This window comes from Limanda limanda, chromosome 16 (genome assembly GCF_963576545.1).
Source record: "Limanda limanda chromosome 16, fLimLim1.1, whole genome shotgun sequence".
Classification (NCBI taxonomy): Eukaryota; Metazoa; Chordata; class Actinopteri; order Pleuronectiformes; family Pleuronectidae; genus Limanda; species Limanda limanda.
This window is the reverse complement of record NC_083651.1, coordinates 25,617,925-25,643,319: the sequence shown is the minus strand read 5'-3', so window position 1 is coordinate 25,643,319 and position 25,395 is coordinate 25,617,925. Positions and strand designations below refer to the sequence as shown.

At 40.2% G+C, this 25,395-nt stretch overlaps 2 protein-coding genes across 3 annotated transcripts; one reads left to right on the top strand and one right to left on the bottom strand.

The window, feature by feature from the left end:
- Nucleotides 1-222: 222 nt before the first annotated feature.
- Nucleotides 223-11,872, bottom strand: LOC133021735 (rho-related GTP-binding protein RhoE-like). Its single transcript, XM_061088699.1, has 5 exons — nt 11,749-11,872; nt 11,581-11,668; nt 4,106-4,215; nt 3,429-3,554; nt 223-808 (listed from the first exon to the last, which is right to left on the bottom strand). Exons 1-5 carry the CDS (start codon nt 11,851-11,853, stop codon nt 563-565), a joined length of 675 nt encoding a protein of 224 aa, XP_060944682.1. The 5' UTR covers nt 11,854-11,872; the 3' UTR covers nt 223-562.
- A 7,262-nt stretch (nt 11,873-19,134) lies between these two features.
- On the top strand, nt 19,135-24,693 carry mmadhcb (metabolism of cobalamin associated Db). Of its 2 annotated transcripts, none has more exons than XM_061088442.1 (8): nt 19,135-19,230; nt 19,490-19,539; nt 19,650-19,794; nt 20,012-20,226; nt 20,448-20,556; nt 20,722-20,852; nt 22,032-22,118; nt 24,277-24,693. In XM_061088442.1, exons 2-8 carry the CDS (start codon nt 19,531-19,533, stop codon nt 24,469-24,471), a joined length of 891 nt encoding a protein of 296 aa, XP_060944425.1. In that variant the 5' UTR covers nt 19,135-19,230; nt 19,490-19,530; the 3' UTR covers nt 24,472-24,693. The 2 variants fall into 2 exon arrangements, with proteins under 2 accessions (XP_060944425.1, XP_060944426.1); XM_061088443.1 differs by having other exon boundaries at nt 19,372-19,539.
- The last annotated feature ends 702 nt before the right edge of the window (nt 24,694-25,395 follow it).

Below are 25,395 nucleotides of genomic sequence, written 5' to 3'. Positions count from 1 at the left end.
TCTGATAATGGCAACACATCAGGAGTAAATGCAAAGTAAATGGTTGGAGGAGCATAGAGTGGTGACACTCCCATACACATTTATTTCAGGTGAACCTCCTTATGAACTCATGTATGCACATGTTGTAGCTAGAGTTAAAGTTACCAAAGAGAAACTGTCAGCTTATTGAATGGTTTCAGGAGTATCAAAATAATGTCTATCAGAATATGCTGAAAACCTACAGCATGTCAGACCATCTTTTAATGAAGGAATACATCCTTGAAGAATGCTGTTCATCCTCCACTGTGACGAGAAGCGCTGAGGATGTTTTAGTGGTACATTTTGGTAAGATACTTAGTGTTGTCTCCACGGCGGCTCTCTGTAGTTACAGGTGATGGCACATTGAAACACACAGTACTTTCCCAGTCCTATCTCCATAAAGTCTGCATTGGGCATTTTCATCATTGCACGAAATCAATCATCACACCTGCTTCATGTTTAAACGACATCTAGAAGCACAGAGACTGCAGGACTGACCCTCCACATGCTTTGTCCTTGGCAGTGTCTGTATCAGTATTTGTGTTTACATAACAGCACAGCTCTTAGCTTTGGTCTGCTGAAAGTGTGTTGATGCTACAGGGGACATGTCTCCTCCGCTGTGAGACATCCTCTTAGTGGCTCTGGAGGACTTCCTCCTCTTCATGTTCTTATTGTTCTTGTTGACACACGCCAGTGTGGCCACATGGAAGATGTCCTTGACGCTGTTGTCAGACTGCAGTGAAGAACACTCCAGGTAGGGGGTGCTCAGCTGCTTGGCTGTGTTGGAGCCCTGGGACAAGAAACACCAAAAGGATTAAGAGTGTGTCGAAATGATGCTCCACATTCCTAAAACTTAGTAAAGTCTTTATACTGATGATTAGAGTCAACACAAATATTTAACAAATGGATGGTGGAGGTTTTTCTAGCTGAAGTCAGGCAGAGGAGCTGTTCAAGCTCTCAATGACTTGAATAGACTGGCACCCGTGGATTTGTCCATAGACACAATTAATCAACACAATTGATCAGCTAATGAACTTACAGGTTATGTTTGCTGATTCAAATGTGACTTTTATTCCTCACTTCTGCATTTTATCAAGTAGCTCAGTCAGTGATGATGTTGTACTGGACACATTGTATTCAGGGGTCTTCCCAATATTCTGGCCGCCTTATGTTTGTAATCAAAACAGCTCTCAGGATAATTCTGTCTAGTACCACAGCAACTTTTACAGTAAACAGACGGTTTTTGACAACATCAACAAAACACACATGTTTTATATGGATGTGTGATGGACACATTCCTACCCACTCAAAGAATTGAGACGTTGAATTCAATTGTTTTTTATTAAATTGTTCATTAAATTATGTTGTTAGTTAAAAGCAAAAAATAATCATGTCATGTAACTTAATCAATCAATCAATCAATCAAATTTTATTTTTATAGCCAATATTCACAAATCACAATTTGTCTATAGGGCTTTAACATGGTGAGACATCCTCTGTCCTTAACCCTCAGCGAGAGTCAGGAAAAACTACTAAAAACCCTATTTAACAGGTAAAAATACGTAGAAACCTCAGAGAGAGACACATGTGAGGATCCGTCTCCCAGGACGGACAGAAGTGCAATAGATGTGTAGAGGAGAACATCATCAGGATAAAGCTTTTAGCAGCATCAATGAGGGTAAACATTTTGAAGGATAACTTCAATACTATATGTTAAGCAGTCCTGCTGCATCATAGTGTCTGGTCAGCAGCCAGCAAGATCCTGATCAAGCATCAAGACCACTATAGTCCACAGTCAGTTAATGAAATTTAGAGTAACACAATGATTGTGAATTGTGCCAAATAAAGAAAATACTTTGGATCAACAATACATATTGAAGCATGCTTAAAGGGACTCTTACCTTTGTTGCATTTTTACACTTTTTTTGGATAAGGTTAAATTGGTATTAATAAGGTAATGACACTCTAAAATGCAAGACAGACCCACCAGGAGTAAAAACAAACAATTATTTCACTCTCATAATATTTAGTGAAAACTTCAACCAATAAAATTCTTCGGACCGAAGGACCTTATTGGCCGACAGACCTGTCTGTTTGCTGCATGGACATGCAGGTTTTCCGTCTGCTTCTTGTGGCGCATTCGGGCCCGCGTCATCAAGGCATGTGAATGTAAATGTATATATCTTACCGAATCCATTGCTTTGGTAAACAAAAACTCACGTGCGTGCGCGGAGGCAGTAGGTCGTAAGTCTGCTTGTAAATAAAGTTTCTTCAAAAAAACACCGCGGATGGGAACGAGGGGGTGGGGCATTGGAGGAAGGCGGGATGATTTGAATGTGCTGTAATTCTCAAATGCAACAAAGGTAAGAGTCCCTTTAAAGTACATCATGGACTTGAAGATTAAACTTACAGGTTACCTGTTTTAAATTAGATTTTTTTTACGTAAATCTAATCGATAGAAGTTAACTGTTACATTTAAGTTCAATTATTAAAGAAAGTTCAATTATTAAATTGGGTTGATCAAATCCAATGACTCCTGAAAGTGTTTCTGCTCGTTCTCCATTTGTTTTCGAAGTAATTTGACCAACATTAAGTACTTTCCCTCTTTTCAGCTCTGTTTTATCTTCCATTGAGACAGACAGTGGCACTCAGGATATAACCCTCCGATGTCTAGGAGCTGAGCCAGTTACAGGGACTTATACATTTTTACCATCCATACTATTCATATTCAATAAAGCATATTTTTGTACTTTGCTCAATGCATGTACAAGTATGCACTTGTAAATCAAGTACTTTGCAAACTTCCCTTTTCCAACACTTTTTTCAATTTGTTTAGCCATCATTAAAAGATGGAAGTTCTCAGTAAACACAAGTATGACTTTCAAATCATCTATCGGATTTTCCACTGTCTTGATTGATCTAACCTGACTCAGACTGCATGTTTCATTAGTCGTCCCTTGATCACCACTGGAATTTTTCTTCTTTCTTTTGAAAGCCACTTTCTGCCACTACATGCCCCCACCATCCCAACCTTCATCCTCACTTCCATAAGTCAAGTATATTACATTCACAATACAGCTGTTTGTAGTTACCGGATGATCACTCCATTTCCACCTACCCAAACTCTCTCAACCAACATTTTTTAAAAGCAGGGCTGTTTTTACCCCAAGCGTTTCATGGCAGCTTATTATTCATACAGATAACGAAAGAAATTACTCGGACTCAATTAGAAAAAAATGTATGTTAACCTCACAAATACAAGTATTTTAAGTCAAGTGAATATAAAAAATAATACAAAGTGAACAAGCCACCTTGTTTACTCTTTTGAATGTAATAGGTTAAACACATGTGAGTACACCTGTGTCACGTGTCTAGTCTACTGTGTGGAAGTGTGGAAGATATTTACCCACCTGGTCATATGATACTGGAGTGTGTCTGCTGTGAGACCTGGTAAAGAGGTCAGCTCTGAGGTCTGACTTACAGCCTATCAGCAGCATCTTGGTGTTAGGGCAGAACTCCTCGATCTCTCCTCTCCACTGGACAGAGCGCACAAAGACCAGAAGAGGATAGATAATCATGTAACCATGATGGACAACTGACTTTGGTGGAAATAATTAGTAAATACAACATCAGGTAAAATAAGAGTCATCAAGAGATGACATGCTCCCCTGGCACCCGAAAACATTAGTGAGCAGGAAAGGGGAAAAGGGTACAATCAAAGTTTATTTATTTATTTAAAACACAGAACAAAAATTTTGATTTAAAGAAACCCCAAATGTGAAAAAGCACTACTTCTATGTCCAATGACCACAATTGTTAGGTCTCATGTAAAAGAAAAATGCTAATAGTCTGCAAGTTCTTCTCTAGAAAGAAAATTATTTTGATGATTATTACAGATGTCAAACATACTGATCCCTGTATCCCCCCTGCATTATATGGTGGGGGATTAAAATGCATGTAAATGCATTACTATGTATGGAGTAAAACAGACCCAGGATGGATCCCTACAAGAACCAACATGAGACGGCAGGAGACCAGAGGAGGGAAAATCTTTAACTACAACAGGGAGGACCACCCTTACACTCACCTTCTTAAGCACGTTGTCTAATGTCTCTGGTCTGCTGATGTCAAAGCAAATGAGGACTGCGTCAGCATCCGGGTAGGATAGGGGACGCACGTTGTCATAGTAAGAAGAACCTTTAATTACAGAAATATTCACACGTTAGTTTCCCATTATATAAGGCAATGATAAAATGTGTTATATATGAATCAGAGCGTCATTCAAAAGCTCAGTACAGCTAGTTTACTAAATGTTGCTGTTTTCCTTATATTTATCTCTTTATCATTGTTATTATTTTATTATGTTTACTAATATTATTATGATCATAATTACAGTGATACCATTATTATTTAGATTTAATTCAGAATTGTAGGCCCATAAGTAAAATGAAAAATGGAAGCATTTAGCATGAGAGGATACTGTCATAAAAATAAGCACCTATCACATGATAAAGCTGAGTCTGATGGGAATACAAGTATGTTTGCCCGTATTTGCCACATAAACCAACATGATTAATGTGAAGTAGCTGAAACGTGTAGGCCTATCCAGTATGTACAAGTAGTAGCCCTGTCAAAGTAAAGCCTGCTCTCTGCTGCAAAAGTCAGACATCCAGTCCAGCATCCAGTCCTGCAGGGAAAAGCAGCAAACTTTGCTCCACAGTGCAACAATATGTTTTTCGCACCAAAACATGGCTAGAATTACAGCAGCGTACATTCCAACAGAGGATCCAAACACTCCACCCTCCCACCCCTTTACAAACAAAACCCTAGTGTATTACTTAATTTATGAATCTACAGTCCTGTAACCTTAATGCCACATTTTGCAAAGTGGTAAATGGATACCTGAAGCTGGAATTAGATAGGTGTGCGTAGCATACGACTCAATCTGGAAGCCTGTTTGGTCATTCAAACAAATAGACAAACTTCAGCATTACATAAATATTGAAAACAATCACACACACCTTTGTATTTTTAATGATAAAAAACTTCAGAAGTTCCGCAGAGTTTGGTGTTTCTACTTTCCGCCTTCTTAAAACTAGCTTCTTATACACAAAAGATGAAAAAGTAATCAGCTTTAATATGCTAGGTTAAAACGTTCTGTAAAACCCAACTCGGTAGAAAATTAGCTGAACTTTTGTCTGACAAAATAATGGATATGCATTCTTGGACATAATTCACTTATGTACAGACCCAGAGGGATTGCATACAGGTGTAATGAAAGCCAGAAAGCCACATCACACACAGGAACTTGAGACATGAATCTCTGGTATAACATATGGTCATCATAGTTTGTACTCTTTTGCTGTAAATCTTGACTCAAATAGTCAATTATCATCGCCAGCTCATCTCAAACCTTCCCCCTCTCAACTGCACCAGGCAGACCTCATCACCAAAATACCAAATGTGCATCGTCGCACTCCCTGCACCATGGCTCCTTTATGGCCCTATGTTTCTATTAACTAGTGGTTAATGGCAACTACATCATGTCATCATGTGAAATGTTAGAGCTGCCCTACAATCAATGATAAATTGTTCATATGTACATCCAAGAAGCTTGCTCAGTTCAGTTCACAGGTTGTATTCAGTAAATAAGTATTAAAACGTAGTCACACTTTAATAATCTTGTTACCATGGTTTACTGCATTTCCCATTTTGACTACATTTTGAGTTACTTATAGTGTTTGTGAGTTGATAAATTCTGTATTTAGTTTTGTGCAGATTGAACAGTATCAACAACATCAACCCTAGGAAGATTTCAAAAAAGTTGGTTTAGAATGTTTTGCGAATTAAAAAAAATAATTCCAAGCAAAAATAGGACAGCTCTCTATCAGTGGTTCCCAAACTTTTTACAGTCCGTACCCCTTCAGACATTCAATCTCCAGCTACGTACCCCCCGGTTTTTCCCCCATGTTTGTAACAGTAACTGCACATACCCGAGACGCAGCTGACGCTAAATGCAAAAGTAACTGCGTGCAAACTATGGCTAATTGTACACTCTCATGTGCAGTAGGTGGCGGTATGCACCCGTTTAAGCCAAGTAAACAGGTACTGCATGTTTTGGCCGGACATACATTTTGAGGGACAACAAATGACCAATTAAATTTGCCCCTTCGCGCTCTAGAGTGCATCACTGTGACTGTTTTGACACGTACCTTTCAAGCTGCGCTAACGAGACAAAAATGTCTCTCTCCACCTTAAAAAAAAGAAAAGTTGACTCAGAAAATAGGCACAGCTGTGCCTCTATGTGCAATTTTTGATGGGGAATGTTTTCGTGAGGATCTGCTTGGACTAATTCCCATGGAGGGACATACTACCGGTGAAGTTCTTTTCACCAAAATCGTTTCATTCTTTGAAGTGAACAACTTGGATTTGGAGCGCGTCAACATGTTGATGACTGATGGTGCACCCTCGATGGCGGGCAGAGAGGCCTACTATGCAGTTTTGTTTTGTATTTGTTGGTGCACTTGGAAGTTGTTTGCCAGTTAAATGAACAAAATAATAATTTGGCTTGGTTATTGCTCACCTGGTTTGATTTTTTAATTCATTCATGGTTTTCCAACCGTTGCACGTATTGCCATGCAATTCCCCGCCAGAACAGTAAAACAGTAATGTTTTTTGTCGAAGTCGGCTCTTCTTCCTGTGTTGCACAAAGAAGAGCGATTTATTTACATCGCCACGGCGGCTCCTCAGAGCCTTTTTCTGGCGGAAAAATCCGTCGGTTAGTGACGGGTTATACTAGTGGACATAGTGCCGGATCTCTTCTGCCAAGTGCTCTTCTATTTGGTCCATATTCGTTCTTCTAAATCTTCCGTGGTTTCCGGGCATGATGTAGTTAGCAGACCAATCACAGCCCTTGCGGGCGGCCGTCTAGTTAGAAAAATTGTCCGACGCACGTAAGGACGTAAGAAGGGCCGTGAGGGGCCCGGAAGGGCTCTTGCGTCTCCGGGCCCGTGAAAACGCAGAAGCATGCGCCGGCCTTTATAGTCCAAGCAAAGTATCCCATTTTGGAGCCAAAAATATAAATAATAGTAAAATAATTTTTTTCAGCATAGATTATTTATATGAGGTGTCCAGAACAACATACTAAAAGTCCTAAGAAATCCTAGTTGAGGAAATATGTTAAATTCTCATCAATGTGTGCCAATAAGGCCAGGCAACAATACACCCCAAAGGGGCTATTTTTTCCTTTACTCCTATCAAAATGAAACTTTACACAATGAAAGTAACCATGAAACGTAACATTTTTTGTATTACAAGTTTCTTTGAAAATGAATTTTTATATGCAAGTGAGCTATACACCAATCAAATATGCCCAAAAACACACCCAAATAGGCTTAATTTTTTCCTTTACTCCTACCACAATAAAACTTTACATGGTAAAAGTATACATGAAAAGTAACTTTTTTCGTATTACAAGTTTCTTTTGAAATGAATTTGAATATGTACATCAGGGAATGCCAAAGGAGGTTTGCCAGTCTCTGAACATGCTGCCCGCCTAAGAGACACTCTCATCATCCACCCAGCAAGCTTGCTGGGATCTTCTACACATGGTGATGACATTATACAAACCATCTGATCCATCAGTTGGACTAGGGGCCAATGGATTGAAGTTCTCCCTTCCTCCCTTGACATTGATTACGGTCACATTTCACAGAGGCCATGTATGAGATTATTGTAGATACAAAAATTTAAATGTCAACTCTAGCAAACAAAAACCCAGAACCAGCATCCTAGTCCATAATCAATCTATTCAGGATTTGTTGATCAGGTTGTTATGTCTCATATCATGTTATTACCATGTTGTCAGTATGTGACAGTGATTAGCTCTGCATTACAACTTAACAGATTACAACTGTTTCTAGTTTAGTAAGAGCAAAAAAATGTATATAAAAATGTAAAACAACATCAAACTCAGAATTTGTTTTTGTTATTGTTGTAGTTTGTAAATAATGTTAAAATGTAAAGTAGCAGTAAGTAATCAGTTTAATGTGTCCATCTACTTAAGTTGTCCCTAGTGTTGACTAGTTATCCAGGAGGCCTCTGTGGTGAAGTTTCCAGTGTTTTGTGTGTAAATGGAGAATATGTACCTGCTGTTTCTCTTAAAATTCAACAAACTGTTTAAACTCCTACGTACACTTGTACCACTTCTGAAGATACCATGACCTGGATGACTGAGAATCTTCAAGGACAATCTGTTAAAAAAGCTTAAGTTAAGGCTTAATAAGTCAGTTGCAGTATTTCATATAAGTTGCATTATCCCAGGGTAATAATTTACCTGTTTGTGTTCATTGTGTTTAGAACATCTACTCTGCTCATGTGCCAGCTCCTGTCTTCGAGTGTCTCACTGTGCCAGGTTCTTTTACCAGTTTATATCTGTGCAAAATGCCTGTTCAATCAATGTTCGTTAATGCATTCCTGAGTAATGCAAAAGTAGTGTGTATTTTATTAGTAAGTATAAGTTAAAATCTGAGTGAACCTTTGCTTGGCCTCTGCTCTGGCTAAGTGCCATCTCCGCAGGAGCACCAGCGTCTGACATGCATCAACAAACAACTATCCTAAGTTCTCTTAAACACTTTTCCCACACTGTTGCAGACACCCTGACTGTTAATCAGTTTATTTTTTCCTCAAAATTGACTTCGGTGTGAAATTTGACCCTCCACATTTTTCTGTTATGAAAGATTTTCAGATCTTTTAGAGCTGGTTTCTTATGTTAAGCAAACAGAGTTAGGCAAACAAAATGTTTCTGCCATCCTTCAGTAGCTTTGGTATGAAGGTTTTTCCATGGGAACATTGTGAGAGAGACCAGATGCTGAATCTTCATACAGGTTTCCAAAGGTACAAATTAAGGAGTACAATATCTGGTACTATTTGACAAAATGTGTATTATTGAAGATTTATTTATTTAGTAATATTTTTTCATAATTAATAAATATTCAACAATTTACTTTATTTGTTTCTTCCCTTTTCTCTTTCCTTTTTTATTATTTCAAAGTCACTAACCGGCTTATCGGTTCGCTTCTGGACAATGTACTTTTTGATATTATCAAAGGTGAAATTAACAGAGATCATTGAAAAACATGGTATCGTGTATTAAGAGTTTTGACAACTCTAATCAGAACAATTCCATTGGGAATAACATTCAGAATAGACGATTAACATATTATGGTTGAGAACCACTGCACAAGGGTGATTCAGTCCTTCAGTCAATCTCCAGCCTTTCAAACAGGGGAGCGGGAAACACAATCTGAACTCTGAGACTGAGGGGTGGGTGGACGGCCTGTTGGGAAGCAGGGGTGTAAGCTGTAATTTATCCAACACAAGTGAGTTCCACAGAAAGACTATGACGCCGTCTGTCTGGAATGTAGGCGAAGTGCTGGATTGAAGCTAAGAGTCAGATTTCACTGTAGCCAACATATGAAATCCTCCCACCAGGCCCCTCCCTCATCATGCACTCAGATCTATCCAGTGCCAGGGAATCATTGCTGCCATTAAAATGAAGAACTTTTCTACAAAGTATATTTGATACAAGGAATCCTAAACACTACTAGATCCTATCATGAGTAGTTTTCTTTTCAGGGAGTTAAATCTCAGTCCAGCAGTCCACAACCTGGGGGGAATTGCCTCTATTAGACCTGCTGGGAGGGGAGCAGGCAGAACCATTCACCCTTAAGTCCCTATAAAAACAGTAAACAATGTGTTCAGTACTGAACATCAGTTTAGATATGATTTCGGTATCATGTCCATTGTGCTCTTCATGCCCTCTGTCACCATTTGCTAATTTGTATCCTCTGAATGATGATTCTGACATAAAGCAGATTAATGATTAAATATTAGAGGAGTTAACTGTGCTGTTTTACTGAAAAACTCTTGTTTTAGAGTTGGTACTGAAACTCAGGTCTAGTTACACAGCAGTCACACTCTCCTAACCAAGCTCCCAGGTTCAGCCCTAAAATAGGTCATCCGCCACCCTGGCATCATTTTGTGATACATCTTTATTACAAAAGGTCTTGTCTTGGGTCTACAAAATATTGTCAAATCTTATAAAAAATGTCAATATAATCTACAAAAAATGTACTGTAATGTATTTGATTGCTTTGGTATAATGAACTAGTTTGCTGTTTAAACAACTGTTAGAAATACTCCTTTAAACTCTGAGCTTCTGAGGAAAAAAAGCTTTTTCCTGGGCAAGTCATATTTGAATATTCAAGAGCCAAACTCCACCCACAGCATTCTGTAAACTGCTTAAAACATTGCTCACTTTACAGACTTTTCCCTCCAGCATCCTCCTAAAGTGGGCATTAGTGTGGTGGAGGACAGCTTCACTTGTGCCTGAAGCTGGAGCTCTCTTAGCCCAGACAATGAAAGTACATGAAAGGACAGCGGCAGAGTGGTGTAACGTAACTTTAGTTAGAAGTCTAATGTTAGCTGTTGTAAAGCTATAAAATTAATGTGAATATTTCCGTAGCTACATAAAACAATGTCACACAAATCAAGAGCAACACACATGTCATCCCTACCAATGATGCCAGGTGTGTGTGCTGCAGCAGCCTTTCTCCCTGAGAGCATTTGTGTTGTAGGGAGGTGCCAAGGGTAATGCTACGATACTGGAATAAGACTAGACCACAGTTTGTCTATAAACCCTTTTTCCTCAGATAATTCACCTTACCACATAAAGGGCGTTAACTTTAATATACATTTGATTATACCCGAACACTTGACTCTATGTCAGCATGGTTTGTTTAACATATGGCTGGTGTTATGAGCTATGTTCAACCCATGAAATGCTGAATTTGTATAACCTTTGTAAGAAATGTGATTTTTAAACCATTATTAATGTGTTTCATCACAGTCATATCATTTAGTTTAAAGTTGAAAAACAGATGTAAGTGTGCAGTATCTCTTTGAATAAGCCAGTGTTAAGCATCCAAAACCTAAACCTCAAACGAACCATTATGTTGGGTGTTTGCTTGTTTGTCTTTAAGACAGAACCTAATGGCAGTTGATGAGGTAACAATGTGTATTCAGATTGTGCCATCTAAATAAAGACAAAGATAGGCCTACTTTGTCATGATTATAGCTTTGATAGTAAATAAAATCATGCTCCAATAAACCTGTAAGCTAAGAAGAAAAGGATTTTAACAAAGATAGTTTTATCAGAGGGTCCCTTCTCTCTGAATATTCTACTGTAATACAGCAAGAAAATAGTCTGTACAAGGTGCTTTTGATATATTATTCAAATTAAATATATTATTCCCCTTCATTACTTCCAACAGTAATGTTAATTTTGAAGAAAACACACTTAATAAGTGATATCGTTCATATATGTGCAAATTCAAATATAAGCTGTATTTATTTACTTAGTAGGTTAGCAAATTAAACATATAACGGGTATAGCTTTACACACTAAAGAAATCCAGCTATATATTGAGGTTAAGCGTGGGCTTCTTGTTAGGACTGGACTCACTGGCGGTCCACCGCAGCTCAGTGTGGGGGAGCGCTCACCTGAGGTGTCCCAAAGCCGGAGCTCCACTCTCTGCAGGTCCAGGTCAAAGCTGGCCGAGTAGTTTTCAAACACCGTGGGCACGTAGCACTGCGGGGGACAGAGACGGACAGAGAGCCAGAGTCAGGGGCAGCTCGTCATCAGGGGGACACGAGCAGGACTCATCTTACCTCAGGAAAACTGTCTTTGGCGAACACGCTCAACAGCGCGCTTTTCCCGCACTGACTGTCTCCCACAACCACGAGTTTACACTGGACGGCGGATTCTGAGTCCATCCTGACCGCAGAGAGAGGAGACAAGTCCCGTTTCGGTCAGAGGAAAGAAGTCAGTCCACTGTGAGACTCTGTGTGGGTGTCTCTCTGCTCCAGGGTACTCACGATCCTCCTGTTTCCAACTGCGGAGGGCGGGGCTCCACCGTGGGAATCCCGTCAGGGATTGTTAGCCTATATGACGGGAATTCTCTCACTTGGCAAGGACGGACCTTTTTAGGGCCCCAGGCAGAACTTGAATCCTCACCTCAATAGAAGGGAAAGGAAAGATGTAGATTAAAATTAATGTGTTTCGATCCATGTGAATAACAGGGAGACCACAATTAACGTCACAGGACTAAGTGTTTCTTAAGGTCGATAGTGGCTGAACACATCATAACGGGGGTGCTGTGGCTTCATGTGGGGACATTTCCAATTCCTTCCTCCACAGTGGACATCCCATAATTCTTCACAGATAGTTGTCCATAGTTTTTGGTTGTCTGCATGATCCCTCACAGCAGCGTTACATCAGCTATATACAATAAGGGCCGTTGCAACAGGGTGGGTAGGCTATTGCCAGGAGCCACTGAGAGGGGAGGGGAGAATGTCTCGTTACTTTAGTCCAAAGCACTTACAATTTCGGTTTGGTTGTATAGTCCCTTGAAACACTCTCGATTACTGTTCTCTGCTGGAGGGTTGACCTGTATTCTCTCATGATGATCCCTAATGGCTGATCTGATGTGCAGTTGGGTGTTATGGAGGACCGAAACTGCCAAATGCTGAAATTGATAATTCAACACATGAATAAAAAAAAAATACAGTTTGGTATTTAAGTAGACTATTTGTGCATTTTCACATTTATTTCTTAATTTTTTTCTAGATGCTTTATTCATTTTCACATTTATTTATTTCAGTTTTTCCAGATTTCCATATTGATTTATTTCAGTATTTCTGTGTCAGTAGTTTAATTGTGTAGGCAGTGTTACACAGCTCTGCTGTCAAAAGCTGTTTTGGTTACAGCTGCGGGTTAGGGTGCTGTCATTCAAGAAGGGATATTAATACATGTAGAAATACATAAAGAGCCTTTTACCTCACCCAATAAATACAACTTTCTTCTTACTTATGTATAGATATTTATTTATTTATGTATTTAGCATTGAGTCATTTACTAAGTTCTTTATACATTTTTTTTATTTTGGCTCTACAGGTCTGGACAGGACCCATTTTTATAAAATTCCATTTTTCTGGTGGGCATGGCTTGCTACTCTATAGAGCCTGCTGCTACGTGTGCAAGGGCATCATACTGGGTCCTACGGGTTAATAAACTCTTAGGACTGAGAGAAAAGAGAGAGAGTTATAAATCAAAGAAAAGCAACAAATGTACCACATCAGAGAGCAAACAAAATCATGATGATTTTAGTTGTACATGCTACCAGTGAAACTCCTCCACTGCAGCAGTCAGGGCCAGTCAAACAACTGAAGCGGCGAAGAGGCTGGGAAAGAGGAAAATTAATAAACACTGACATTGGTGAGGGCACCAAGCCAGCTCCCCCCACATCCACAAGTCCTCATAAGTCTTTTGGGTTCTCTCTTTATCCCCTTTTCAAAATTGGTTGTACATGTAAGATATTTATGTATGTATTTATATATATATATATATATACTGTATATGTAATAGTAGAACATGAAATGTGGCATTTTATTTTTGAAGGAATTTTTGTTTACTTTTTATCACGGTGGATTATTTTGTCCCAATCACATTTTGTCGCAATCACATCATGTGCTGTTTACGGCACACAACAACCAAATACCATGGATTTAAGTAAGGAAACAGACATTTATTCTGAAGTTTAGATTTTGAGTTTGTTTAAGTACAATGAAGATATGATCGCTACATTTCTAAACTTATTATTATACTATTAATTATTAAATTAGTTATTTAAATTAACACCAGCTTTAGATGGAAAGGTTTCTACCCTCTATTAATTTGACATCATGTGCACACAGTGTTTTAATTTGGTTAATAGTAAAGGATTGGCTTCTCATATATCTTAATGTTCTGCGTTGCATAGTCAATTACATTCTTGTGTGCACTATGTTCTGTCAACCAAGTGTGCTGCTATCGAACCACGGCTGCTACCCAATGTGCAATACTGTTGTATACACGTTTCCTTTTTACTACAAAATATGTAGGATTTGAATGTATGTATCATGCTGTACTATGTATATATTTTCTCTAATATCCCACATTCTATATGACCAGGGCTAATATTGCTGCGCTGACCTTTTTTCTCATCTATCACATTCAATTTACCATTGACCCTGTGTTAAAATAAACATGATCAAGCAGACTTGATCAGTTAGAACATTTATCTTGTTTATAGTTGCTAGTGATTTTAGTGACCTCCCTGACCGTCTGTTTAGATCAACCATCAGTTTTATCAGGGATCCCATGCATATCCCAATAATGGGAAGACATCATGAAATTTATTGAGCATGCTCATGGATATTGGTCAGTTTTGATAATTATGTATCTACCTTCAGCATAAGTCACAGGCTCAATTATCAACAGCATACAGAAGAGAGAGCACTCACTGGACAAGTGGTCTGAATTATTGCTAAGAGCCCCAAAGCAGATATGTCTTCCATGTTAGAGAACTGAGAAAAGAGCAGTGAGAAGGGCCCTGAGGGGACAGCCAACCCATCCACCCCCACTGCTCCTTTATATTGAATTGCTCTGTGTTGTTGCTGCTTGTACTTATCCCCGCTAGTTATATATATATATATATATATATATGTATACCATCATGTACACTTGAAGAGTTGTATTGACTGAATGAGTTAGAGGACATCGTCCTAATGGAACTCAGAGTCTCTAAAATGACTTGCAAACACTGAGAGCAGGAAATGTGGGTCAACTAACAATACAGAACATCTCACACTAAGCCCCTGTAAAAGCGAAAATAAAGAAAATCAACCAGTTCCCATGATGCATGCACCTTTTGATGGCTTCCAACATTGTGTTGTTACAGTGACACTGCATTGATAATGAATAGACTGCATTTGTGAGGTAATTTTGAAGAGACAGTGTGGGTGTGGTGGACTGTTAAATTGTTTGGTCCAGTGGAGTTCTGTGGTCTCCAGTGTTGTCACTGTGGGTAGAGAGCATGGCCAAACATGTCTGTGTTCAAACTCTAACCAGATGCTCCACCACCACAAAAATAAAGAATTATTTACCAAGTTACCAAGGTCCTCTCTGTCGTAATGTAAGTGGGGCAGGGCCTGTGTCCCCCACTTACTCTGTGTCTAAAAAGGGGCCAAGTTAATCCATTTGTAAATGCAGTTTAATTAGCTTGTATTCAGAATACAATTATTTAAATTATATATATATATAATGGTAAGAATGATGGTGTTACTTCACTTGCTTTGTAGCACAAAAGTATACACAAATAAAGTAAACAAAACCCTAACCCAAACCCTAACCCAACATTTGCATTTATTAAGCTACATTCATATAATGGTAGAATGTTACACCAAAAGGTGATAATGGTTCAAGTGCTCCTCTGGTGCACCCAGAATACCCTATTGTGACTAAAGCACAGATGGTCCCGTCTGATCAGTGAAGGTATGAGGGACATGTCAGATCTGAATTGGGAAGCCTACACATATTATAATTATGTTAATTAATGTTAATTCAGAACATTGAATTATCATCATCATGATAATACGAGAGGAACACGAGTGTGTGTGTGTGTGTGTGTGTGTGTACCAGAGTGGTTCAGGGTTGTTACATTCTCACTTCATACTGCATTTGGATAATGTATAGCTTACATTGCACTGTAATCATTAGGCCTGATTTTTACATAAATAACATTAGCTTTTTGTCCACCCATTGAAACTTGATTCCCATCAATTACAGCAAAAAAACGTATTTCCTCCGCTGAGGTTATGTTTTCACCCCTGTCTGTCTGTCTGTTTCTTTGTTTGTTTGTTTTGCAAGCAGAATTATGCAAAAACTACTGAATGGATTTCCTTAAAACTTGGTGGGGGAATTTTTTTTTAGCATATTTAGGGAACTGATATGGTTGAGGGTATGAAATTTGGTGCAGCTTGATTGAATTTTAGAAGACTTCTGTACTCTACTGCCTGTCTAGGAATGTAGCCACAGCTTCATTTAGTCAAGGAGGAGAAATTGTGAGGGATCGCCATCTAGAGTGTGTATAGAGGATTGCATTGGAGAAGAAGATCTCCAAACAAACAAGGTGCAGCATATAACCAGAAACTTGGGGTTCCCAACCTGTCACAAGTATCAACGAAATACAATCTTTGAACATTCAATGAATGTCATGTCTTACATCAGATTACAGATTTACTGTGCCAAGAAAGAAACCATTAAAATCTGGCATCGACAATGAGGGGATTAAGTATTTTTGTAATCACTTTCTTTAACATAGCAAGATTTTTTTCTTATTTGTTTTCTTTTCTGATTTCCCCAGGGAATAATGCATCGATCTTGATCTACAAAGCCAGAGGATATTTCAGCTATTTTATCCTGACAAGTGGCTACTTATATAGCGCTATTCAAAACTATGCTTTATAAACAAGCATTCCACCAATAAGATAAACAACACAATGCAAAAAAAAACATCGAGGAAAAAGAGGAAATATAAGCAAGTTCTTGCTCCTTGCTGCGGCATGTCCATCTTCACACTGGTCTGTTATTGAACACACGTCAGTGTCAGTTGGTTTTCAGCACACTAAAATGACCGAAAATGACGTCAGATGTTTAGTGTCTGGTCACTGAGTCGTTAGCATATAGAGCAGGACTGCAGGACACACGCTTCAGGAGAACTGGGAGTGTATGGAATAGAGTTCTGCTGCACAGTGATGTGGACTGCAACACCTGGGTGGATATTAAAACCACTAGTGGTAGATCTTCAGATCCTGCAAGTCAAGGCAAGGAGGTAAATTATGGATTTAGTAAATTAATTCTATAAATTTAAAGAAAGTAATTACTGAGAGTACAGGTTACAGACGGATCTAAGGATCCAATAAAAAACAACACTGGACCGTTACAGTTCCTAGCCGTGCAAGCTAACATCTAACTTCTTGAATATTTCTACAGTAGAGTTGTATGCCATTCAGATGGCTTTGGAGTGGGTTGAACAATCTATGGTCCCATTAATCTGGATTCCTGCACACATGAGCATTATGGGTATTGTGAGATTGGAGAAATAAGCCAAGCAAACGGTCAAATCAGCTTTCTCCAGTGTTCACGGACATCTTCAACACCTCACTGGCTGAATGCGTGGTACCCGCCTGCCTCAAAACATCCACCATCATCCCTGTTCCCAAGAAGCAGAGGATCACAGGCCTTAATGACTACAGACCAGTCGCCCTGACCTCTGTAGTAATGAAGACCTTTGAGCGCCTGGTGCTGACCCACCTAAAGACCATAACCAACCACCTCCTCGACCCACTGCAGTTTGCCTACAGAGCCAACAGGTCCGTAGACGACACAGTCAACATGGGACTCCACTTCATCCTCCAGCACCTCGACTCCCCCAGCACCTACGCCAGGATCCTGTTTGTGGACTTCAGCTCCGCATTCAATACCATCGCCCCAGCTCTTCTCTGTGACAAGTCGACACAGCTTAGCGTGCCTGAGACCACCTGCAGGTGGATCACTGACTTCCTGACTGACAGGAAGCAGCGCGTGAGGCTGGGCAAGCTTGTCTCTGAGTCCCAGTCCATCAGCACTGGAGCCCCACAAGGTTGTGTGCTCTCCCCTCTACTCTTCTCCCTCTACACCAACAACTGCACCTCCAGCCACCACTCTGTCAAACTCCTGAAGTTTGCAGACGACACAACCCTAATTGGATTAATCTCCAATGGGGACGAGGCCGCCTACAGAGAGGAAGTTAACAGCCTGGCTTCCTGGTGCAGCCAGTACTACCTGGAGCTGAACGCTTTAAAAACTGTAGAGATGTTTGCAGACTTCAGAAGGGCCCAGCCCAAACCGCCCCCCTCAGCCCGTGCGACTCCCCAGTTAAAACAGTGGAGTCTTTCAGATTCCTGGGGACCATCATTGTACAGGACCTGAGATGGGCGGAGAACATCACCTCCACCATCAAGAAGGCCCAGCAGAGGATGTTCCTCCAGAAAGTGATGGTGGAGTTCTACACAGCCATCATTGAGTCCATCCTCACCGCATCAATTACCGTCTGGTTTGCTGCCTCCACTGCCAAGGACAAGGGCAGAGTGCAGCGGATCATACGGTCAGCTGAGAAGGTCATCGGCTGTGACCTGCCGACTCTCCTAGACCTGTTCCACTCCAGGACCAGTAAAAGATCATTGCTGATCCTCCCCATCCCGGTCACCACCTTTTTCAGAGACTTCCATTCCATAAAACCTCACGCCACCTGAACAGTTTTTTCCCCATGGCAGTGGGGCTCACAAGCAAGCCCCCTGCATCACACTGACTCTGCCCCCCAGCACATAATTTATCGCCATAACTTATTGTTTCTTACTGTATTGTCTTGCTGTATATATTGTTGTTTTGTTTTCATGTACAGTGCACCAACCACACCATGGCAATTTCCAATATATGCAAATATACATGGCAATATAAATAATAATAAATAATTCTGATTCTGATTCTAATTAAAAAAGAAAATAGAAATAAAAATCAGAAGGAAAGGTTATTGCATGTAAGGAAATCAATAAAGAGTGGCAGCAGCACTGGGATCCGGAGACAATAACAGACAATAACTAGACTCTACGACACAGCAACCTGAATGGGACACTCCACATCACAAGGAAACATCCAACAAGGCCTGTGTGGACACTGTTAGGTACCAAAAACAGAACGCTTACTTGTGAATTGAAAGAAAAGTATACCTCAAAGGAATGAAAATGCAGGACTAACAAGAGTAAGTATAAAGTGCAAACTGAAGTGTGGGGAGAGAGGACAAGGCTGGAGATATCTGGGGACGTTTCTTCGGAGAACAGGACTGATGTCAAGACAAACTGGGCATTTTAGGAGTGAACTAACACCACAAGATAGCAGTAATGCAACAACAAGAATGCAAGCTGCGAAAGCAGACGAAGAAGAAGAAGTAGCAATGTAGGGCTATGGCCTGGGGACCATAGATGGGGACCATCTATGCTAGGGACCATAGGCTGTAGCTCAGGACCCTTCTTCCTCCGCACCAGCAGGGGCAGTAATGCATTTTGAAGCCTTTTGCCACCTGCCCTCCATGAATCCAGGAAAGAAACGAAATCGTTACACGCATGCTCGGACTCAAGGTGAATTGTTTTCATACAAACAGCTGAGTTGTGTGAAGGGTGCTTATCTGTAGTTGAAGCTGTGTCTCACGACGAGTGAAAGAGGCACACCCTCCGGTAGGTCCCTGCTCTGTAGTACAAACTGTCTGCTGTGACACATATGACCGTCAGACGAAGACAAGTCATGTTCTTTACACAGTGAGCTGTAGGTTGGTGGTTATTCAACGTATCTTACACAACGTCCGTGTATTTGCTCAGTCTGTCTGGAGGCTCTGTAGACTCTGTTCAGATTCCAGATGAATCCGATCTCACTACTACACAAACTTTCAGCGATGCTTTGAAAAACCTCCTGACTGTTAGTCGTCCGCTCCTACAGGAATATAACTGGACCCTGCAGGTGGACAGAGACACAACGGGATGGCCAGTGTAAGTCGTGTGTGTGTGTGTGTGTGTGTGTGTGTGTGTGTGTGTGTGTGTGTGTGTGTGAGAGATAGAGACAGACAACTATTAATATGATATGTTGTGCTTGTGTCCAGGTGCTGTGCCGTAGAGCAAGGCTGGTCAGTTACCTCCCAGGACTTCATGTGCTGGTGCATCGTGTGGCAGGAGCCAGAGCCTTTTCTGCTGCGGGTTCCTCAGGCTCTGATGAACCACACGTAGCCATCACTCCATCTGATATGGGTAGGTCGTACATGTTTTTGTGTTATATTTCAAAACTCATTAGAAGGAGAGGATTAGTTTATATACTATATATATATATATATATATATATTATATATATATATATAGTATACATGGTATCATGCTGTATAGACATAAAGTCAGTGAATTTCAAGCAAAAAACAAAGATTATTTAATTTAATCATAAATTTGTCCTGTTGTCCCCTCGCTGGTTCAGGACTGCGGACAGTGTGGCCTGATGAGAGCATGGGGCCTTTTGGGCCCCAGGACCAGCGCTTCCAGCTGCCTGGTAATGTAGGCTTTGAATGCCACATGGAAGGAATAACAAAGAAGAAAGAGACTCTGGCAAACAAGATGGTCCCTGATGTGCTGTCATTCCTGTCCAGTAGTGAGAGACATGAGTTCATACTGGCCCAGGTCATTGTTGACTTTGTAAGTGTAATAATTTGAACATGGGTTACAGGTTACATGTAACTCACTCGTGAACCTGATTGAACAGCAAATGAAAGTACAATTGACAGGAAAACATTTACAATAAATCACCACTGTGTTCCTCTACGTAGTGATAAGGACAGTGACAGCTAGTGTCAGAAAATAATGAAGCAAGAGAAGACTCACTGTGTACTCGTCTTTGTAATGTGTGTGTGTGTTAGGACAAAGACGTCCCAGCCTCGTCTCAGAGTGTCAGTAGAGCTGAACAGTACTTTGATAATTCCAGTGTGGAGTGTGCTATACAGTCCTGTCCGGAGCTACTACAGAAAGGTACAGCATTGACACTGCACTCCTCCAACCATCATCCACAAAAATCCAACTTCTCTATTTGGACTGGCATATACCACCAGAGCAACAACAGAGTTTAGCTCATTTAGCTGATGAGAAGCAGTGGCTTTGTGTGATTTGTGTTTCTTCTGATAATGTGATGAACAGATTTCCAGTCCATGTTTCCTGAGGCTCCATCCTCTGGTATGATGGTGGTGACAGTAACCCAGAAGACCAAGAATGATATGACATCATGGTGTGCTGATGTGGAGGAGGAGAGAGAGAAGATGCTTAGCAAGGTGAGCTGCTTTCTGGAGATCTGAAGGGTCTTTTTTTTTACTGGTGGAGACTTTGGGTAGGCAGTATATGCAATGCGCTCATTACCGTGACAAATCAACAGCCTATTCATATTAAAAAGTAAAACATAATCGCTCCATCAGCTGCTGCCTTCATGCAAGGCACATAGTAAAAAGGAGGACATTAAAAATTCAGTTCCCTTTTACTGAAGGAATTACTATCTGTGATTGATCTCTCTCTCTCTCTCTCTCTCTCTCTCTCTCTCAGAACTGCATATATAGTCCTTGTCAAACACTCTGTGAAAGATGTCATAAAGTTAAAGAAGAATCATTATAAAACTGCTTGTTTATTTTGTGCAAAACACAAATTGATATATTTCTTTTTTGTGTGAAGAATTTAGACCTGCCGTCCTGTTTTGATGGATTTCAACCAGACCCACAGCCTTATATATTCTTTACAAGCTCGCACTGTGCAGTAAATCACTGCATTGTCACTAAAATTAATTAGGAAAACTTTAATGTACTTGTGCTGTCCATGTACAATATTTTAGAAAAACTGATTTCATGATAGGTCTGAAAATTGTCCATCTGAAATTATTTGCACTATTCCATTCTGGTAACTAAATTGTAATTGTAAAAGAAATGTGACGGAACATGTTTATGGTAACTAACCGCTTGACTGCAGTATTTCTATAATATTCCTATTATATTCCTTAATAGGATTCATTCTGTTTCTCCTGCTCAGAAGTGGGGGATCAGATCTTTATGGTTCTGGCCATGTGTCACTGCTCTATGTCATGCTGCAGAATAAATCGGGGACCAATCAGACGCCACTCATTGCGACTGATTATGGAGAAGAATCTAAACATGGGCAGAGAGAATTGAATTATAGTGTTTAGGGCAAGACTGAGGAAAGTACGAAATGGGTTTTTCAGTGAGGAAGGCTGATTCGGTAATAAATGTGAGTTATTTTTCCAGTACAGAATCATTTTAATTTAGAGTAATGAGTAGATTTCACATCATAATATTTGTGTGGAATGTCAGGTAGTGAGACGTATTCAGTCAAGCACAGCGGGTCAATTGTTTTCCCTTTATGTCAGATGTATAAAATGATCAAAAAATCATTTAGCTGTTTATCTGCATCTATCGCACATTGATAACAAATGTTCATCTCCTGAGCAGTTTGTGGATGGAGCCCAGGAGATCTGCTGTGCGCTGCTAAAAGAAGGATTCTGGGCAGACTTTATCGACCCATCCTCAGGACTGGCGGTAAGATTATAACTGTCACTCAAGTGAAACACTTACATTCACAACTGTCTGAACAGCTCAAGAGTGAATGTGAAAGACCATCTGCTGCTGTCGCTGCTTTCCAACATTTACATACTTGTTTTATCAGCCTATCTGACCTAACTGTAGTGTCTGAAGTGTGCAACAAAGATTTTTGATGGGAGGTGTAAAGGACCGCATTGTAACAGTTAGTCACAAGCTGACCAGCGGCCGCATGTAACATGAGGAGAAAATGTCTTGTCTGGAACACGTCTGGAACACGTCTGGAACACGAGTGGTGCTCCGTTTATTTAGCATCAGTTAGCATCCAAATCAAAACAAACAAGATGGCGTTAAATACCCCAGCATGCCCCGGGGTCCCGGACGTCATTACATTCCCGTCGCGCCGGGCCCCTGACGTCATCACGCCACCCGGCATGCACTGGGGTCGACGTCATCACCCACGCAGGAGCCTGACGCCGAACGCACTACGTAAACAATGTTGCGAACACATACTGAGCGCGGAGGTTGAATTATGTAAGTCCCCCACTCACTACACTATAACATTTAGGTTGTTAACAGTAATAAATGGACAGTTTTTAGAGTGTGACTAATAGAAACACTGTCGGTTGCTTTAATTTGGAAACTGATCTTGACCTTACTGGTGTGTCAGCAGAAACGCTGCACCCCGAAACTTGATGACACATGGCATTTAATTAGCCACATGTACTTCATACAATTACACAAAACTATATGTGAGTGGAAAACCATCCTCACGAGGCAGCGTTCCGGAGAGGCGGTGGACTAGTGGCAGAAACTTGGACTATGGGCAGAAAAGGTCTCTGGTTCGACTCCACGTAGAAACAACCAAAAGACGAACCTGGATTGATCTGTCCAAAAATCCAAGAGGATTCTCCCTACCCTTTCTAGTTCCCCTGAGCAAGGCACCTTACTCCCCCAACATCTGCTCCCTGGGCGCCGTACATGGCTGCCCACTGCTCTGTGTGTCCTGCACCAGATGGGTTAAAAGCAGAGGTTAAATTTCCCTACAATTGCATGATTGTGCTTGTGCATGTCTGTGCATGTGTTTGGGACAAATAAATGTATCTTAATCCTAATTATACAGTCTATGCTATGGGTGCACTAATCTTGTTTCAGATGCACAGTATTCTAGGATATTCAATATTACATAATGAATGTTTGTAATTGTTTAGTTATTTGAGGTCTGATGAGGTCTGATTATTATTCAACAAAATTGTATTTGATTTGCGCCAAATCACAACATAAATTATCTTTAGGCGCTGTATATAACAGAGTGGAGACCTTACATGATGAAAGAGAAACCCACAATCATAATAAATGTATCACTAGTAACAAATGAGCTGTATGTATTTAAAATGGGAGTTTTTCCTTTGTAGAATATTCATTCTGGATTAAAAATATACAATCAAGCAAATGAGTGTTGAGCTGTTGAGAGCAGGAAGGGAAGATCGAGTTTGAGCCTGTTATAGCTCTGCTCTCGCAGGATCATATTTGTGCAGGTAGAACAGAAATAAGATGGTAGATACGAGATGATCAATGCTAGTCTGTGCTAGGTGGAGGCTTGTTGTTATTTATAGGTGTGTCAGTACAGTAAAGCCAGTGTGGGCTTCCACAGCAATCAATCAGGAAATATCAGCTAAACCCCAGCTGTTCATGACCCTTTTCATGAAACCTTCGATAGCTAACTCTATTGGCAATAATATTTTTGTAGTACAGAAGAAATGTATACAAATGTGTCATGTTCTGAGCATTGACAACAAATCTCTGGTCAGGTAAACTTCTTACATAAAACATTTACATAAACATTTAAATCTCATTCTGCTAGTTTCACACTGTTTAGATTTGATTGTGTTTCAATTCATGCTGAAATAGTTTCTGTCACCTCTGATTTGACACTTACGTTTAATTCATTTCAGCTTATTTTTGTTCAGTAGCTTAGTTTAGCAGAGACACTCAGGCATTGTTTGTGTTACACTGACAAAGTTTAAAGCTGCTGATGACTTGAAGACAGATACTAGAAATGTGCAGATGAGATTTAACCCTAGCCCTAACCCTTTCATCGTGTTTAAAAGCATTGCAATTAGATAACTACATGATAAATATGTGTGTTCTTCTCCAGTTCTTTGGCTCGTACACCAACAACACACTGTTTGAGACCGATGACAGGTACCGTCACCTGGGTTTCCAGATCGAGGACCTGGGCTGCTGCAGAATGATCAGACACACTCTGTGGGGGACACACGTTTTTGTGGGGACAATATTCACAGACGCACCACCCAGCAGCTTTATTATGAAGACGCTTCAGGGCAGCTGAACATAAGTTCAGGGACTTCTGGACTGCTATTAAATCTGTTTAAATCCCTTTCTTGAGTGTTGGGTGATTGTTTTCAAACACAATTATTTAAGAACATCATAAACTGACCATTACCTTTGTAGAACATTTGTTTCAATTTGAGCTTATATTGATTTATATTTATAGATTTAAGTGTCACAGGAAAATGCTGCTGTAATCACAATAAAATGTTTCTTGACTAAACGGCAAGTGTTATCTTTTAGGTTCAAATTACAGTTAACCACACTTTTCTGAATAAATCTGATAGTGTCTGAAGTGTCAAGAGACTTTTTCTTTGAAGCGTTGTTATATTTTCAACAAGACTGTGCTCTTATGTAATGACAACATCATTATCACCCACATTACTGAGCCTAAATTCTATATACATCCGACAAACTTGAAGGTACGTGTTGAAAACCAGAAGACCCTAAATCAGAAGTGACAGCAGATGGGTGACCAGTTGTGATGTGCAGTTGGGTTTTTCTAGAGTTTCCACAGGCTTGTCATCTAAACCCTCCATCCCTACAGAGGAGCTGTAGGAATGTTTGTCGAGTAGTGAATTGGTAAAGGAAGTCTCAGATCAGCATTTGTCCCAGTCTATTGTTAAATCGCATGTCGCTGGCCAAAAAGTAATGGTTAGAATCCTGCCTGCACGGTGAATTGAATCTCTGCTAGAGCATTTCTAGTTAAGCTAGAATATAACTTTTCTTGTAATAAATGTTGAGGATTTGTTTGCCATGGTTACAGCAGCTGTGGTAAAAGATCTGGTGCTGTCGTGCCACCATCAAAACCATGAATGAAGTCCTGCAACAAACAAGCTATATTGAACAAGTGAAATAAGCACATTGGTGTGTGAGAATTCTGTTGATGAAACAACTTTTATGATCAGAAGATGAAGTGATCTCT

Coding starts and splice junctions, on each gene's coding strand:
- LOC133021735 (XM_061088699.1), bottom strand. CDS start 11,853: ATGGACTCAGAATCCGCCGTCCAGTGTAAACTCGTGGTTGTGGGAGAC. Junction 11,669..11,748: donor CCAAAGACAGTTTTCCTGAG/GTAAGATGAGTC, acceptor TGTCCCCCGCAG/TGCTACGTGCCCACGGTGTT. Junction 3,555..4,105: donor TAGACAACGTGCTTAAGAAG/GTGAGTGTAAGG, acceptor CGCTCTGTCCAG/TGGAGAGGAGAGATCGAGGA.
- mmadhcb (XM_061088442.1), top strand. Junction 20,227..20,447: donor CCCAGGTCATTGTTGACTTT/GTAAGTGTAATA, acceptor TGTGTGTGTTAG/GACAAAGACGTCCCAGCCTC. Junction 20,853..22,031: donor GAGAGAAGATGCTTAGCAAG/GTGAGCTGCTTT, acceptor TCTCCTGAGCAG/TTTGTGGATGGAGCCCAGGA.